This window comes from Nelumbo lutea, chromosome 4, assembly GCF_056320005.1.
Source record: "Nelumbo lutea isolate HS-2025 chromosome 4, American lotus-T2T, whole genome shotgun sequence".
NCBI lineage: Eukaryota > Viridiplantae > Streptophyta > Magnoliopsida > Proteales > Nelumbonaceae > Nelumbo > Nelumbo lutea.
The window spans coordinates 54,890,947-54,907,335 of NC_142687.1; the positions used below are offsets into that span (position 1 = coordinate 54,890,947).

Below are 16,389 nucleotides of genomic sequence, written 5' to 3' on the forward strand. Positions count from 1 at the left end.
TTGAGAGAAATTTGATAATGGACAATTTTGTTTTCCATTTGTAAGATTTGAGGATCAACTTGTTGAGTGCTTACTAATGGCCCATTTGGTTGCTGAGAAAGAATGGGATGAGAAAGGATGAAATGATAAGGGATGGGATGAGAAGGGAAAATTTATTTTTCCAATTTTGAATCTTGTGTTTGGTTGTTGATACAAAATATGTGAGAAAATTAATTTTTTTAGTGTTTGATTGGTAAGAACTGAAATTTTAACCAAGGAATGCTTTGAAAATCTTTATGCCATTTGAAGATTCAAAATACAAATTGGATCCTTCCTATTCTGCTAATTAAATTCCTGAATTCCATTGCATTCTAAATGCTTCTTTCAGCCAAAACGACAAATATCGACTTTGTATCTCTGCAACTCCACTCAATGATTGATGGTGTCCCTTCGTGAGTTCCATTTAGGTGTACTATGGGATGCCTTTGGGGAGAAGAAGTAGGCCTTTTGATGGTTAATGGCAGTCATGACCATTAGTTTCAGCATCAGAATGGTGTACTACAAGATGCCTTTGGGGGACAGAAACCTGACCTTCGATCTCTACTTGAGTGTCACCTTCAACCCCTTATCAAAGCTTCACCTTCAATCTATGACTTTAAACATCAGAAACAGTGGCTTTTAGCCAGCAAATGACCATTTCTTCCCAACAGCACAAGGAGACTGGTGGCACAAAAAAATGGACTAAAAAATAGTCACTAGACATCAATGATCATGGATTTGGTCTTACCTTGGTCAGATATTGCCAGGAATGTTGTCGGAAGCTTGACCATTGTAGATGCAGGGAGGCGATGAGAGTTGACTGTGGAACTTTAGTCGAAAGACTCAATACTTTTTTCCATAACTTTCTCTTTCTCATTGGTTCACACCATTTTACCACGACCCCGTGTCCTTGATTTTGGGAAGTGGCATCACACAATTTCCCATCTCATATTGACAAACAAACCTGGGAAAATAAAAATTTAATGGGAATATTCCTATTTTCCCATCCTAGTCACACAAACCAAACATACCATAAAGGATTTCACAAGTTGAAGTTCGATAGTAACCTAGGCAAGCTGGGCATGAAAAATATTTATGCTTAGCTTGAGGGGTGTGTTTAGAATATGCAATATGATGAAAAGGCTTTTTTTGGTTTTTTTTTTCTCATTTCCTCTTTATACTTGGGCGCCCAAGTAAGGGCAAATTTATACTTCTAATAACATTATAAACTTTTAGTCTCTAGTATGAACAATAACTCGAGACACATCTTCACAACATTTCTTCTTCTTCTCTTCTTATCCCTTCTTCTTCACCTTTCTCTTCTTCTTCTTCTTCTTCTTCTTCCATTGTTTTTAGGTTTCACCTTAATAGTGTTAACCCTTGAACATGGAACAATAAAAACAATTTTTTATGCTTCTTGTATTAGTAATGGTATCTACTCAACAGCCAGTATAGGAGAAGCCAGCTTGGTGAAGTAGTTGACTTTAAAGCCAACAACATTGACACCACCATCAACATTGCCAAAGCTTGGGCTGCATGGGAAGCCCACAACCTAGTGCTAAACTTTAAATATCACTCCAATATCATCAAGGGAGACTCAAAGCTTGTGATATCCTCTTGCCTTCAACAAGTGCTAGGCTCACCATGGAGATTAAGGAAAATCATTCATGATTTCCTAGGAACAAAGGTCTATTTGGTAAAGGCTTAATGCACAATAGACCTATTCACAGGCTTACCCCATTCAAAATTTGGAGAAAGCCAAGCCCGAGCTTAGCCCACAAACAAGTCTACTATATAGAAACGTGTACTACAAGTTGAATTAAGCTTTCATGAAGATAAATCAAATGTGTAAGGGTTTGTATTTCTTAATCGTTGTGATCTTCCTTGGTCTTTAGCTTTCATTTGTTCTAATTAGGGGTGAGCAAAATAAACCAAAAAACCGAACCGACCAAAAAAATCGACCGAAATCAAACTGAAAACTCGGTTAACTGAATTGGTCGGTTTGGTTTAGATTAACCTTAAAAAACCAATGGTTAACCGAATTGACCGGTATATTATATTTTACTTTTATATTTTTGAAAATCAAATAGGCTTCTCGTCGTTCTCACTTTCTCTTTTTTTTCTTTTCTCTTTTAAAGTTTTAAGTACAATCCTTTCCCTTTTTGACTTTCTATCGTTTTCACCTTTTTCATGATTTCCTATTGTAGTCTGCTACAACTAGCTAGTCAACTTTTCAAATTTTCATGATTTCCCATTGTAGTCTTCTAGATCTAGTCTTCTACAGCAACGTGCATCCCCATGAAAAATTGCAAATACCCTTTTCTAATCTTCCTCTCTTCGAATCAAATTAAACGCCTTTCCCTTTCTCTATCACTCTCAGTTCTTCGTCTCTCATCTCTTTGGTTTTCTTCTTCCCAGACTGACTGACGGTCTCCGAGTCCCTGACTGATGACCTTCGGGCTCCGATCGAGGACCTTTGAGTTTTCAATCTCTCGTCTCTCAATTCTCTCTCTATCTCTCTCAGAGTAAACGCCTTCCCCTTTCTCTCTCACTCTCAGTTGTTAGTCTCTCATCTCTCTAGTCTTCTTCTTCCCTAGACCGACCGACGGCCTTTGAGTCTTCGACTGACGACTTCCGGGCTCAGACCGATGGCCTCCGAGTTCTCAGTTTCTCATCTCTTAGTCTCTCTCATATCTCTTCTTCTTCCCCAATGGGAAAAAATCTCAGATCGATCGACCTTTCTATTTTTTTTGAGTGCATAAAAAGCTGAAAAATTGAACCGCAGTTAACTGGTTGCATCAGTTCGATTTCGGTTTGAATACTCAAAAAACCGATCAGGTTGGTTCGGTTCAAAAAATAACCCCACGAAACCGAACCGTGAGCACCCCTAATTCTAATGATTTGTGGGGATGTGCTACCTCTATCTTGTGTAGCCCCCTTTGGGATTTATAAAAAAGGTAAAATGTTGAGACATCCCTTGAAGTTTGGTAATTACAATTACATTCCCTAAACTTTTTGACATTGCAAGTAGGCCCACTTTGAAGGTAAAGTTACAACTTTAAATTCTTTTAAGTTCTCTTTTTTTTTTGTTTTAATAAAGTTTGTACTGTGTTTTCAAGAGAAACCAGCTTTAATAGTAAATTCATGAGTATTTTGGACATTTTATGTCTCTTTTTAGAGGACTTTAGGAATGTTAAAGGGAGTGATTGCAATTACCAAAATTCAAGGAAGTTTTTGCAATGGTCCAAAATGCCAGGGGAAATTTCAGCAATTTAAAGAAAATTGGGACGAGTATTTGAAACATCCCATAACTTAGGGGGTTATTGAGTTAACTCAAAATTAAAACAAAGAAGAAATAACCCTTGAGCAGTCGAGCATGCTCTTACAAAGTGAAATCCAACGCCACCATGAGAGGAAGCATAGGAAGATTAGCGAGTGGCAGTAGCAGTAGCAGCGCCAAACAGTCCCTTTATCTTTCTTCCTCTGCTTTCTCCACATTTTCCGGCGGAGGCGGCAGGGGTCGAGGACGTGGTCGAGGTTCAGGTCCCTTCGACTCTCCAAGCTCCTCTCAGTTTTCCCCTCGGACCCCCGGAAAACCCGATACTACCGGTGCCGACGACGCCGAAGCTGACGATTCTTTCCTTCCTTCCGGCCTCGGTCATGGCAGAGGTAAACCAATTCCTTCGACCCCAATTCTCCCGTCATTTTCTTCATGGGTATCTGGCATGCGTCCTTCTGCTGGTCGTGGCGGCCGTTCTACCCAGCAGCAATCCGATTCACATCCATCCGAGCCTCAAGATTTTCAACCCAAGAAACCAATTTTCTTTTCTCGGGAAGATCCACAGGGGCCATTGACCCAGAATCCTCCTACTGGCGAACCTGGTCGAAGCCCGGGGGGGATTGTTCTTCCGTCAAGTCTTTCGTCGGGGTTACCTGGTGCCGGACGCGGAAAACCGCCAAAGCCATCGTTGGGCCCCAGTGAGACTTCTGTTAGCGAAGAAAATCGACATCTTCGGCCGAGAAGAGAGGGAGCTGCTGTTGGGTTGCAGGATAGGACTTCTCCAAGCCCGCCAAGGTTGAGCCGCGAAGACGCAGTTAAGAAGGCGGTCGGAATTTTGCGTAGAGGAGGAGATGGTATGGAAGAGGGGGGAAGAGGAAGAGGAACTAGAGGAAGAGGTGGTCGAGGACGTGGAGGAAGAGGAGTGCAAGGTTGGAGAGGAAGAGGTGGAAGGTCTGGCGGTCGATTCCGTGACTTGGAGGATAATTATGGAACTGGTCTTTATCTTGGTGACAATGCCGACGGGGAGAGGCTGGCTAATAGACTAGGAACGGAGAATATGGATAAGTTGGTTGAAGCATTTGAAGAGATGAGCTACAGTGTGCTTCCTTCACCAATGGATGATGCTTACTTGGATGCTGTCCATACGAATAATCTGGTCAGGATTCATTGTTTTGATCAAATGTGGTTTTAATGGATAAGTTGATAGTTGGGTTTTATTGATTGTGGATATTTCTTGCTTGCAGATAGAGTATGAGCCAGAGTATTTGATGGGGGACTTTGAGACAAACCCGGATATTGATGAGAAGCCTCCAATTCCTCTTAGGGATGCTTTAGAGAAGGTGAAACCATTCTTGATGGCTTATGAGGGAATTCAGAGTCAAGAAGAGTGGGAGGTTTGTATGTCCAATGTCCATGATGCATATTCCAACAAACTGGCCATGCCAATTCCTATTCTCTACTCCCGCAACTTTTACTTTTCTTTGTTTGGATTGATTGCATTCCTTTTATATGCCATAATTTTATCATTTTCTTATAATAGTTGCTTTTACATTTTATTGTTCAATTTCCCATTGGCTTTCTGATCATGATACGTTCAAATTTGCATTTTTGTGTCTACTCAAAGGCTATTCTTTTTAACTATCAACTGTTCATGTGAAACAAGATCTTTCTATAATATATTCTCATGTTGCATAAATGCATTGTATTTGTTCACACTGTCTTTTTCTTTTCTGTTTTTATTTTTCTTTATCATATTTTACTTTTGGTTTTGTGCTTAACAGGAATCTAGATACCATTGGAAATGGCCAAATAATACATTTTATGCTCCTGAATATGCTGGTCTCTAATTTATAGAATTTGAACTTCATCTTCTTTTGAATGAATGTATAGTGAAATTTGAAGTTCAGATGCTAGAAGTGTTGTCATAGATTTTTCTGCACTTTTATTCAAAATGGTTTGTTGGTATCCTTGTTTAAAGTGACATTCCTGTTCATATGACTATACATTATGAATTGTTTCCAGTATCCTTTGATGTTTATTGTTTTTTCCTGTATGCTTTGTTTATTTCAGTATGGATTGTCATTACACTCTTAGCATCATTTAATATTCAATTGACTACGATTAAGCTTAATGGTACAAATTGTGTACCATGGGCCAAATCAGTTCAAGTGTTTTTGATTGGTTGAGGTAAGCTGGTATATATTAAGGAAGATAAGTCGAAGAGTGGGTTTGATGGGTTCAATGAATGGGTGCAAGAGAATGCATAGGTTATGACATCACTATGGAAAATCAAATTAGTATAAATCTTATGTTTCTTGACACAACTAAAAAAATTTTGGATCATGCCAAATAGTTGTATTCTGGACAAGACAATGTAACAAGAATCTATGAATTGTATCAAGAATACTTCACCCTTCAACAAGGTGATAAGATTGTAGACGAGTATTATGCAGCCCTGAAGAACTTGAAAAATGAACTGAATGTCTATCAGCCTTTACCTTACAGATTAAAAGGTTCAACAAGAACAGAGAGAACACTTGAATGCTGCAAGGTTCTTGTTTGGATTGTTGGCAGAATTTGAACCTATCTAGGCTCAGGTTTTGGGTAGTAATAATCTCCTAAATCTATTGGTCATGGGTTTATAGACAATTATGGTGGAGGTAGAGAAAGAGGAAGTATCAGAGGAGGTGGTAGAAGTGGTGGTGAACGTAGGATAGTTTGTGAGTGTTCTCATTGTGGTTGTGAAAGCCATACAATTAATTTTTTCTATGGTTTGCATGGCCCACTATCTATTTGGGCAAACCATGCTGCAGTAGGGGATAATCTTTGCTACAATACCTCCACAGTTGAGACACCTGTTCAAGGAGGTGGTGAGGACAAGGAGTTGATTTCTATTACATGTGAGGAGTATGATAGACTTCACTAATCCTATTCTTCTGATACTACTATCCTTGTTACATCAAGTATAGCTTACTTTGCCTCCAAAGGTCACATGATTGGATCTTTAGACCTGTTTATGTATTCGTCTTCTCCCTCCACACCTCAAAATGTTACTTAGCTAATGCTACTACATCTACTACTGGTACTAGTAATGTGTCTTTTGGTTCTATTACTTTACATTTTTTCTTTTGTGTACCCAAATTTTCCTTCATTCTTCTATCTGTAAGTAAACTTGACCTCTTAATTGTTTTAGTCACCTTTTATCCCTCTTATTTTGTTTTTTAAGACCTCAAGACGGGGAAGTTGATTGGTGGCGGGTGTGAAATTGGAGGACTGTGCTACCTAGATGACAATGATTTTTTTTTGATAAGTAGAAAGAAAAATTCACTAAAAAAAGAAAACAAACGAATACAACCTAGGACGGTGTTGAGAGAACACCTCCAAAGGATCTAAAAGAAACAATAAGTAGCCAAAACCCAGCAAAAGGCCCCCATAACAAACAGACCCCAAACATCAAGCAGCCCAACCAGCCCATGAACAAATAAACAACAGACAAAAACCCGCGAGTAGAACAAAAAGTAGCCTCAACAACAAGCCAGCTGAGCCCAACAACCATGGACCTCTAAGTCTCACCCTCTCAACTGCATCACTACTCAGTACCCACATCTTCCTTTACTCTTCATCAACGGAATCTGACTCCTTTCCTTCTCCTTCCTCCCAATTCTCACCTCCTTCCCCAACTACGCTTCTCTCGTTCTTTTTCTGCCTTCTATTTTGTTCAAATTGCTTGATTGCCTTCCTCACCACTGCTTCTCCCTCTAAAAAGAAAAGGGCAAGAGACTTCCTAACTGCTACTTGTTTATCAACTAGTTTATCAATATTGACTCTTTTCTCAATGCTGACATCCTCAGTAGCTTTATTCCCTCCTATCTCCTTCTCCCCTCTCTGTTTTCCTCTCCAATCATTTCCTAGTCACTTCCTTTTATCTTTGTATTCCTCTCTAATCATCCATTCCTAGATGTCCTTCCTCTTCCCCAATAGATATCGGAAGCTTTTCAAAGTAATTTGCTTGAAATCTTTTACCACTTGTGCCCTTAGGAACATAGCTGAATCCTCCCTCATCCTTCTTCCTCCCTTGAATGACCTTCCACAAGTAGGAAACCTCTCTGGTATCCACGTTTCAGTTGGACATCACAAACAACCTTTGAAGGAGACGAGAATAGACCATTCTTGCCATCTATAGGATATGACGCAACAAAGGTCACGTGCTCTATAGCCTTGTCATTTTGGTTATAAACTTCTTTTGAAGCGCCTGACCCCTTCGGCCTAACTCAACAACCCAAGAGATTGGATCCGTCTCGCCCGTTCATTCTTAGCACCGCCTCTTCATCTTCCTTATTTTGAACCAGGCAAACCTTGTTTGGTGATTTCCAAAGTTCAGACATGATTCCCCTCCCTTGTTCTTGAACTTCTCCCCCCTCTCTCCTCATCTTCTGCTTGTAAACACACATGCCACATCATCATCTTCCTCAGGCGAATCAGTGATTCTCCATAGCAACGCTTCAGCTTCTGACGCGATCCAAACTCTGTGCCAACAACCATCCGCCTACAACTCCACTGACCTTGGAATGAACTTAGGACGGACCTCCGATAATCTCATTCCTGTAGCATGAAGATCCTGAACATCCAAATCAACCAGCTTTCCCCCAATGGCCTTTGCAATATTTTCGAATACTCCTTCCTCCCAAAGTTTGAAAGGAAGACCCAGACAATGTTTTAAAATGTGGAGGTGTGGCGTGAAGCGTTCCACTACCTAGAGGCTTGAGGCATAGTTCAGAATGTAAGAGGCGTAAGCCTCCTGAACACAAGGAGGCATAAGCTTACTTAAGAGGAGGGGGGATGAGGAGGAAGGAGGGAGAAGAGGAAGGAGGATCTCATTTTTTCTTTATTTTTAATAAAAATCTTTTATATTAAGAAGAATGAAGATGTGTATCACTAGTTAAAAGGGGGGGGGTCTTGTCGAAGCAGAGGTGAGTGAGCCGAAGCGGAGCCATTTTATTCTTTCCTTGTTATTTTATTTTATTAATTTTTTGCACAAAGTGGCCACTCTGAGACCCGAACCTGTCTCATTCTTGCCAGCCTGAGATTTTGTACTATTGCACCAAGAAATTGTCCCTGGACTTGTTTATAAATTCTAATGTAGACTAGTGGCTTCTATGTAGAAAACTTTTAAATGTCATTTGGTTCAACCTTACAAGTCAATATACCAAACTATCCTACTTGCTAAGTAATTTATGATAATATGGTTATGGCATGCAAAGCTTTTCTTTTTTTCATTCTTTTTGTAGTTAGCTTAATTAATTTCTCCCCTTTAACAGGAAATTATGAAGGAAACAATGGAGAAACTACCATATATGAAGGAGCTTATTGATATCTACAGTGGTCCTGATAGGGTAACTGGAAAGCAACAACAACAGGAGTTGGAAAGAGTTGCAAAAACTCTCCCTGAAAATGTGCCATCATCGGTAAAGTGTTTCACTGACCGTGCTGTTCTGTCTCTTCAGGTTTGCTCTCATCCTTGTACATTCCCTGAATATCTGCTGACTATGCATATTGTTCATTGGGAGGTTTCTTTACTTCCCAACTCCAAATCCAAGAGCTTGAGAGGCTGGATGGATCAACTATTGACATGGTCAACCTGGTGTAACTGTTTGATCCAGCTAGGTTCTGTTTAACAAAATTGTTAAATTATTTCAAGTCATAAAAGCAAGGCCTGGCATCATGGGTGTTAACGTAGAGCTGGTTGATAGTAGGCAAGATTGATGGGTAACCTTGCTTTAAAAACCAGCTAAGTATTCTCCGAATTTAGGGGATAATTTAGAGAATTGTTGCCGGTTTTCTTCTAGTAGCAAAAATTTACCAGAAAATAACAAAGAAAAAAAGAAATCATGTGTTTCTCCTATACTAATTTCAAGAGAAAAAGTGAGCATCCACTGAGAGGAAAAAAAATTAACTCATTTGGTTCTGTTATGGAAAGATTTATGCGTTACCTTTCGAAAAAAGGGATTTATATGTATTTATTTAACTCAAAGCTTTTACTGAAATAGAAATTTGGTATTTACAAAAAGTGCATTTGACTCGTAATTAGAATCCCAGAAACTTCCAATAATAGAAACTTAGAAAATCAAAGTAGCAGTTGGCTCAAACTAATAGTTTCCTAGACAAAATAGAAACTACCAACTATGAACATTCCAAAAAACAAGGGAGAAACAATAGCTTGTTTTAAAACATATAAATAGAAAACATCTATTTAGACACTGTTAGCATCAAAATTTGGGCACAACCATTGATTCCTTCATCTTTCATATGTTTTAGTAGCTTTGGGGTTTAAAACTCTCCAGAAGTTGATTTGTTGTATTCTTTATTGCTATACTACTGAAGGCTGAACTGTCTCAGTTACCCCCTCTGAAAAGAATTCACCCTTAAATTTCTCTGTCATGCTCCTTGTAATAAGTAAGTGAAAGATGCTTCAGATTGTGACAGTGATTTGCAAATGTGGTGATCCTTGCTAGAACCTCACAAGACCAATACTTATTTAGAGGGTGTTCAATGACATGGTTTTGTTTTTGTTTTTTTTATCAATAACAGGAATTCATTAAATTAATAAGAATTAGTTAAAGCACTTCAGAGAGAGATAAAAAGGTGTAACTCTCTCCAAGAGGACAACAAAAAACAAAACAACTTATAATACAGCCCAAAACATTTGGTCCCTTCCCACCCCCTGCTTTGCCAAAGCATCTGCAAATGCATTTGCTGTTCTCTTCACCCACTGAAATTGGATTGCCCTCACTACTACCATCAAAATTTACCTTTATAACACCACAGCCTGGTGGTGACCACACAGGACAAACAGAAGAGCAAGCAGGAGCAGAATAAGCCACCTCCATCTAGCTGTTCAACAACATATCTATAGAAATATCATTAAACAGGTCCAAGGATTTTAGCCAGTGCACCACCCCAACTGTTATTACTTCAAAATACTTTCTTCTTTCAATTTCAGAAAAAGTTCTGGAGTTCCTTTCTTGCCATAGAGTTCAGCAAATAGCATCCCTCACACACCTCCACATAATCCTTTCCCTTTTCTTTGGCCATCGAAGGAACAAAGAGCTAAACAACCTTTGGATATTTGACGGTGGGGTCCACCTGCAACCAAAAAGGGAAAGAAACCAGTCCTAAATAACAACAACAAAAGGGTAGGGGTTTTCACCACTAGCCTTGCAAAGAATGCACCAATTCAGAGATAAGCACCAAAAAAGCCTTTTTCTTTGTAGTAAGTCACATGTATTACACCTTTCTAGGAAGGCTTCCCAACAAAAGGCTCGAATTAGCTCACCTGAAACTTCCTTTACTGGAAAATTTTGTGCAAAGTTACTAGCAAAGGCAAGAGGGACTTAAAAAAGGAAGCACAAGAGGTCCCAGAGGGAGCTAGGGTCCACAGTCTCTTATCCCTCTCAAAGGGATCCAACACCACCCCATTTAAACTCTGAACCAAATTCATGACATTTTCTACTTCATCCCTTAGGCCTCTTCTAAACCCCAAATCCCAATCAAACCCGAAGTGAGACTGAGAAGGAACTAGAAAACTAGACACAACCTTGCCTTTATACTAGGAGAGGGAAAACAAGGAAGGGAATTGGTCTCTCAAAGGTACATCACCCACCCAAATGTGCTTCCAAAATTTTACTTGATTCCTAGAGCAGAGGTCATACCTGATGTGCTACAGAAAAGAAGGAAGAATGGTATGCATAGATTTCCAAGGAGAGGCTCCAATAGATCTTGCCATATTCCCAATGTCCCAGCCATCATCTGCCTGACCATGAATACTCAGAATTACCCTAGCCCACAACTTATCCTTCTCACCTTCCAAGCTCCACAGCCATTTCCCCAAAAGAGCTTCATTTTCTTCTTAATGTTACCTGATCCTAATCCTCCCTCAGCCCTGCTTTTAGAGACCATTTCCCAATTCACTCTATGATCCTTCCTCTCCTCCCTTGGTTCCCACGACATGGTTTTGTTTTTGATAAGAAAAACAACTCCCATGTCAGCAAAAACAATATAATTTTGCTGATGTGGCAGCTGTTTTTGTTTTCAAAATAAAACAAACCATGTTGTTGACCACCTCCTTAGGTTTTGGAAAGTGTTGAAAGAGTAGCTTTACTTGTGTTTATTTTCACTATTTATAACAGTATTTTCATAAATGGCAGCAATATTGTTATTTTGATTTATCATGAGAGAAGAAAACCAGTCCAAGAATTTCCTACTTGTATAATAAGAAAAATGAGAAGGGAGAAGGGAGAAAGAGCTTTTCAAGAGAAAGAAGAAGTTGGAAGAAAAGAGGAAGAGAAGAGAAAAACACCCCTCTCTCACTCCTTTAGTCTCCTTATATATGTGCTGGATTAATTTAAAGAAGAAATTACATGGGTCCCTTGGTTAGGTGGCTGACCCAATAAACATAAGAACAATGTGTTAAGGGCCCATAAAGACAGCTCATTACAGTGGAAATAAAACAATAAACAGCTGAACTAAAGCAAGGCCCATTTAGCCACCAAACTAAGGTCATTTGACCTAATCTCTCTACATTCTCCCTCAAGCTGAGCATAGATGTCATTCATGCCCAACTTGCTTATATAGTGTTGGAGCTTTGCCTTAGGTACTTCCTTGGTCAAGTTGTCTGCCAGTTGTTCCTTTGAAGAGATGAAAGGGAGGCACACTTCTCTCGAGGCCACTCTCTCTTGTATGAAGTGTTTGTCCACTTCAATGTGTTTGGTCCTATCATGTTGAATTGAGTTATGAGCAATGTCAATGGTACCTTGATAATCACAATACAATATACACATTAGCGGCCTTCATAATAAATTTCCATCTCTTCTAAGAGAGATTTGAGACACAACAACTCTAACACCCCATGAGCCATAGCCCCTATACTCTGCCTCAACTAAAGATCGGGCAACAACAGATTGCTTCTTATTCCTCCAGGAGACTATTTCCATCCACCATGACACAATAACCTGATGTGGATCTTCTGTCATCTATATTGCCTACCTAGTCAACATCTGTATACGCTTCTAACTTCATATGTCCATGCTTAGTAAAGAGTATACCTTTCCCAAGAGTACCCTTAAAATAACACAACACCTTTTCTGCAGCAGCCATATATGTGTCTCTAGGAGCATGCGTAAACTAGCTAATCACACTCACAACATAGGAAACGTCTGGCTGTGTCATACACAGGTATAGAATCTTTCACAACAATCTTTAAAACACTCCCTTGTCTTTCAAGAGCTCCCAGTCATTAACGAGAGCTTATGATTCACATCAATAGTTGTGGAAGTAGGCTTGGCACCAAGTTTCCTAGTCTTAGTTAGAAAGTCTAACACATACTTTCTTTGGGAGATGAAAAGTTCCTCTTAGACCTAGCAACCTCAATGACCAAGAAGTACCACAACTCCCCCAAATCTTTATCTCAAATTCAGAGTTATGGAAGTATTTGATATCATGAGTTTCATGTGCATCACTACCTGTGACAACAATGTCATCCATATACACAATAAGGAAGGTAACATGAGAAGCTCTCCTCTTCACAAATAGAGTGATCTAATTGTCTCTATGTATAACTAAACTGAACAAGTGCAGTCCCGAATCTATCAAATCAAGCACTAGGAGATTGCTTAAGTCCATAAAGAGATTTTTTCAGTTTATGCACCTTATCTTGCATCTCCTTACCAAACATTCCAGGGGGAAGGGACATATACACCTCTTTTGTCAAGTCACCATTCAAGAAGTCAGTTTTGACATAAAACTGGTATAGAGGCCAATCATAATTTATTGCCAAAGACAAGACCTGAGTAATCAATCCCATAGACTTGAGTATACCCCTTAGGCAACAAGGTGGACTTTATACCTCTTAATCTGTCCACTAGCATGGTACTTTATGGTATAAAGCCATTTACAAACAACAGGCTCCTTTCTAGTAGTCCCAAGTATTGTTATTACGAAGTGTTTCTATCTTAGTTCTCATAGCATCCCTCCATTCTGGCTTAGATAAGGCTTCTAATACATTCTTAGGGACAAGTTGGGCTGAAATGGAGGCCAAGAAGGAATAGTAGGAAGGGGACAAAAAACTGTAAGAAAGGTGTTTAGAAATGAATTGAGTAGTACATTTCCTTTTAGCTTTTCTTACAATAATGGGTAGGTCAAGGTTTGGGAATGAGGGTATTGGTTGTGGTTCTACAGGACCTGTCCTCTCTTCAGTGATTAGAAGTTGCAGAGGCTTACTTGGAGATGGGGGAACAAGTTGTCCATGTCTTAGTCCTTGACGTCGGTACCACCTCTGAAGTACAGGAGGTGTAGTGAACACAAAAGGACTAGGAGGAAGAAGAGGAGGTGAAAGAATGGAGGAGCCAAAATGTTCAACTACTAGAGCTAAAGGAGCTGGAGGACTAATACAAGAGCCAATAGGAGCTGGTAAAGGTGGGGAAGAAGCAAACAACTCACTAGAGGGCTCTCCCTCAGAAGAACAACTATAAAAAGGGGTTGACTCTGCAAAAGTGGCATCCATAGAAACAAAACGGGTGCCACTACTAGGATCAAAGCAATAATAACCCTTCTGTGTGGAGGCATACCCTAAAAAAATGCACTTCCTAGCAACGTTCTGAAAATCGTAATCGTATCGTAAATCTTAAAGGGGTTTGAATTGAATCGTATCATGAATGTATCGTAAATCGTAAGATTTTTTCTTATTTTTTCAAAAGTCAAAAACTCTAAAATATACCTAAATCTCTCTCTCTCTCAAAAAAAAAAAAAGGAAAAAAGGACTTTGCACAAGCTTTCTAACCCATAAACATCTTATAACTATATAGTAATGATAGACTTATAGTTACACTAGTGTCAATAAGAAGCAATATCTTTAATTATCTTGGTATGAAATATGAGTGAACCATAATTTTTTAAAAGGAACCATAACTATATAGTATAGAGTCTTGTTTCTATTGTTTTAAATTTTTACTTTCAACTTTCAAGTGTTTAACAAAGTAACAAACTACGCCCATCAAGTCATCAATTAGTAATTATCCATACAATTTATAAATAGTGAGACAAACACTACAAATGAAAGTTATACAACTAAAGAAATTATTTTCTCTGAAATTAATGAATATAAAGAGATATCATATGTATAGAACTAGGGATGAGTTTTAATTCCATTCTAAAAAAAATCAAATTTTAAAGTCTAAGTACAAGTGCTTCATAAATCATAATCTAAGTTCAAGGAGGAAGGAAAATATAAACAAGGGAAAAATGAAGAGAAGAAAGAATGGGGCAGAGTCATTGTTTTAATAAGAATAATGAAAGAAAGAAAACAAATGAACCCTGTTTTCATGTTAGAAAAGAGTGAAAAAATAGAATATATCCCTGGTTTTTCATAAAAAATGAGAGTGGAAATAATAGAATGCAACATGTTTTAACATTAGCAAAAAGGAAAAAAGGAAGCTATTTTTGCACAATAGAAAGCAATCTGTTTTAACCTACAAAGTGCAAATACATCTCTATTTTTGCATAATACAGTTTTATTTTATGTGTAAAAAAGAATGAAAAATGGAGATGAACCCTGTTTTGTGATTAGAAAAGGGTGAGGCGAATATATTAGGGATAAAGCCCTATTTTCATGCAAGAAAACAAGTAAAAATATTGGGGAAAAGCCCCTGTTTATGCATGGAAAAAGGGTGAAAAGTAAAGGGCAGAGCAAAAAGGATGCTTTTAGTAACTTCCACAATGTGTTTGTTCCTTCTCTAATTCTCTCCACTACCCCATTTTGTTTTGGAGTGCGAGCACAAGAGTTTTGGTGAACAACTCCAAACTTCTCAAAATAAGAGTGGTGAATGTAGAGAGGATGGGCCGAATGGCCCATAGGCTCTTTATTCTTTCTTACCTTTTATATTCCTTTCTGTAATGGGCCTTATTCTGGGCTCATCCTTTCTATGTTATGTTCTTTTAATTTCTTGCCCAACTAAGGGCCTCCTTGTAATTATTCAAGTTTAACTTAATAAAATAGTGTTTAGGTGTAGGAGAAGAGAGTAAGGTTCGAAACTCTCATTCTCTGAACCCTTATTGTCGCCATCTTCTTCTTCACCTTCTACTCCATAGAAGAAGCATTTTCTGCTGTTTCTTTTTGATTTCTGCATCTATTCTAAACAGTCCCCCATTCCTAAGGACTGTTTTACTTCTTGGTATCAGAGCAGGCCTAAACTTGGCTTGGGCTCTCATGTGGGTGTAGTCCAGCCGACTACATGAGAGTGTTCTAGGGCTGGAAGCTTCAGCTTGTGTGCCTGATTCTTGGAGGTCATTGGAGATTGAAGAAAGTGCCCAAGATTCAAATCTCTTGGAGAGTGGTTCGGTGACTAGGAAGAATCATAGAAAACAGGTCGGTTTTTGATTTGGAGCTTAAGTTAGAGATAGTAAGTTGTGCTCAGTTATTTTTGGGTTACTTTTTTTGTTATGGACTGTTGAAGTGTCCGAAGGTTCTTTGAAAACTGTACAACTATTCGGCTGTTTTTAATCTGGTTTAACCTAGAGATTTCTGGGTTGTTTTCATTCCTTTTTTGGACTGTCAAGTTGTCGAAATACCTTTGGATTCAGTGCTGCGGGTTGTTGCTTCCTTGAGTTGTTTTTTGGGCACCTGTACAGGCTGTTCCTGAGCTGTTTTTTACCTTTGACAGTGGGGTCTTCTTTGCTGCCCACACTGTGTTTGTAAAAAGGCCTCTTCGTCAATACAGATTGTTCTTTGCTCTTTTGGGGGTACTTTTTGGTAAGTACATGGAATTTCTGTTTAGAAAAGGAGTTTGGATTGGGTGCACAGTGTTTGGAGGTTTTCTGATTATTTCTTGAAGGCCGAACCAAGCTCTTTAGTGTCTCGTGTAGTCAACAAGGTGCTGCTTCAGTCTTGGTTCTCACAGCTTCCGGGTGTGATTTGGTTTTGTGTATTGCTGCTTTGAGGCTGGTTTAACACAACCCTTGCTCATCCTCATTCAGTACTTTTGTTGAAGTTGGTCGAAATCTTATTTGAAGTGTTTAAAGGGATGGACTCCTCAGAGATT

The 16,389-nt window shown here is 38.9% G+C and overlaps 1 protein-coding gene across 1 annotated transcript in view; it reads left to right on the forward strand.

Annotated features, from left to right (window-relative positions):
• Positions 1-3,182: 3,182 nt before the first annotated feature.
• The window catches only part of LOC148860691 (hydroxyproline-rich glycoprotein family protein), a 28,863-nt gene continuing 15,656 nt past the window's right edge, over positions 3,183-16,389 (forward strand). Inside the window, exons 1-3 of the mRNA XM_088985839.1 lie at positions 3,183-4,454; positions 4,543-4,692; positions 8,617-8,802. Coding sequence (XP_088841965.1) covers positions 3,426-4,454; positions 4,543-4,692; positions 8,617-8,802 — 1,365 coding nt within the window. The 5' untranslated portion in view covers positions 3,183-3,425. The remainder of the gene's footprint in view (positions 4,455-4,542; positions 4,693-8,616; positions 8,803-16,389) is intronic.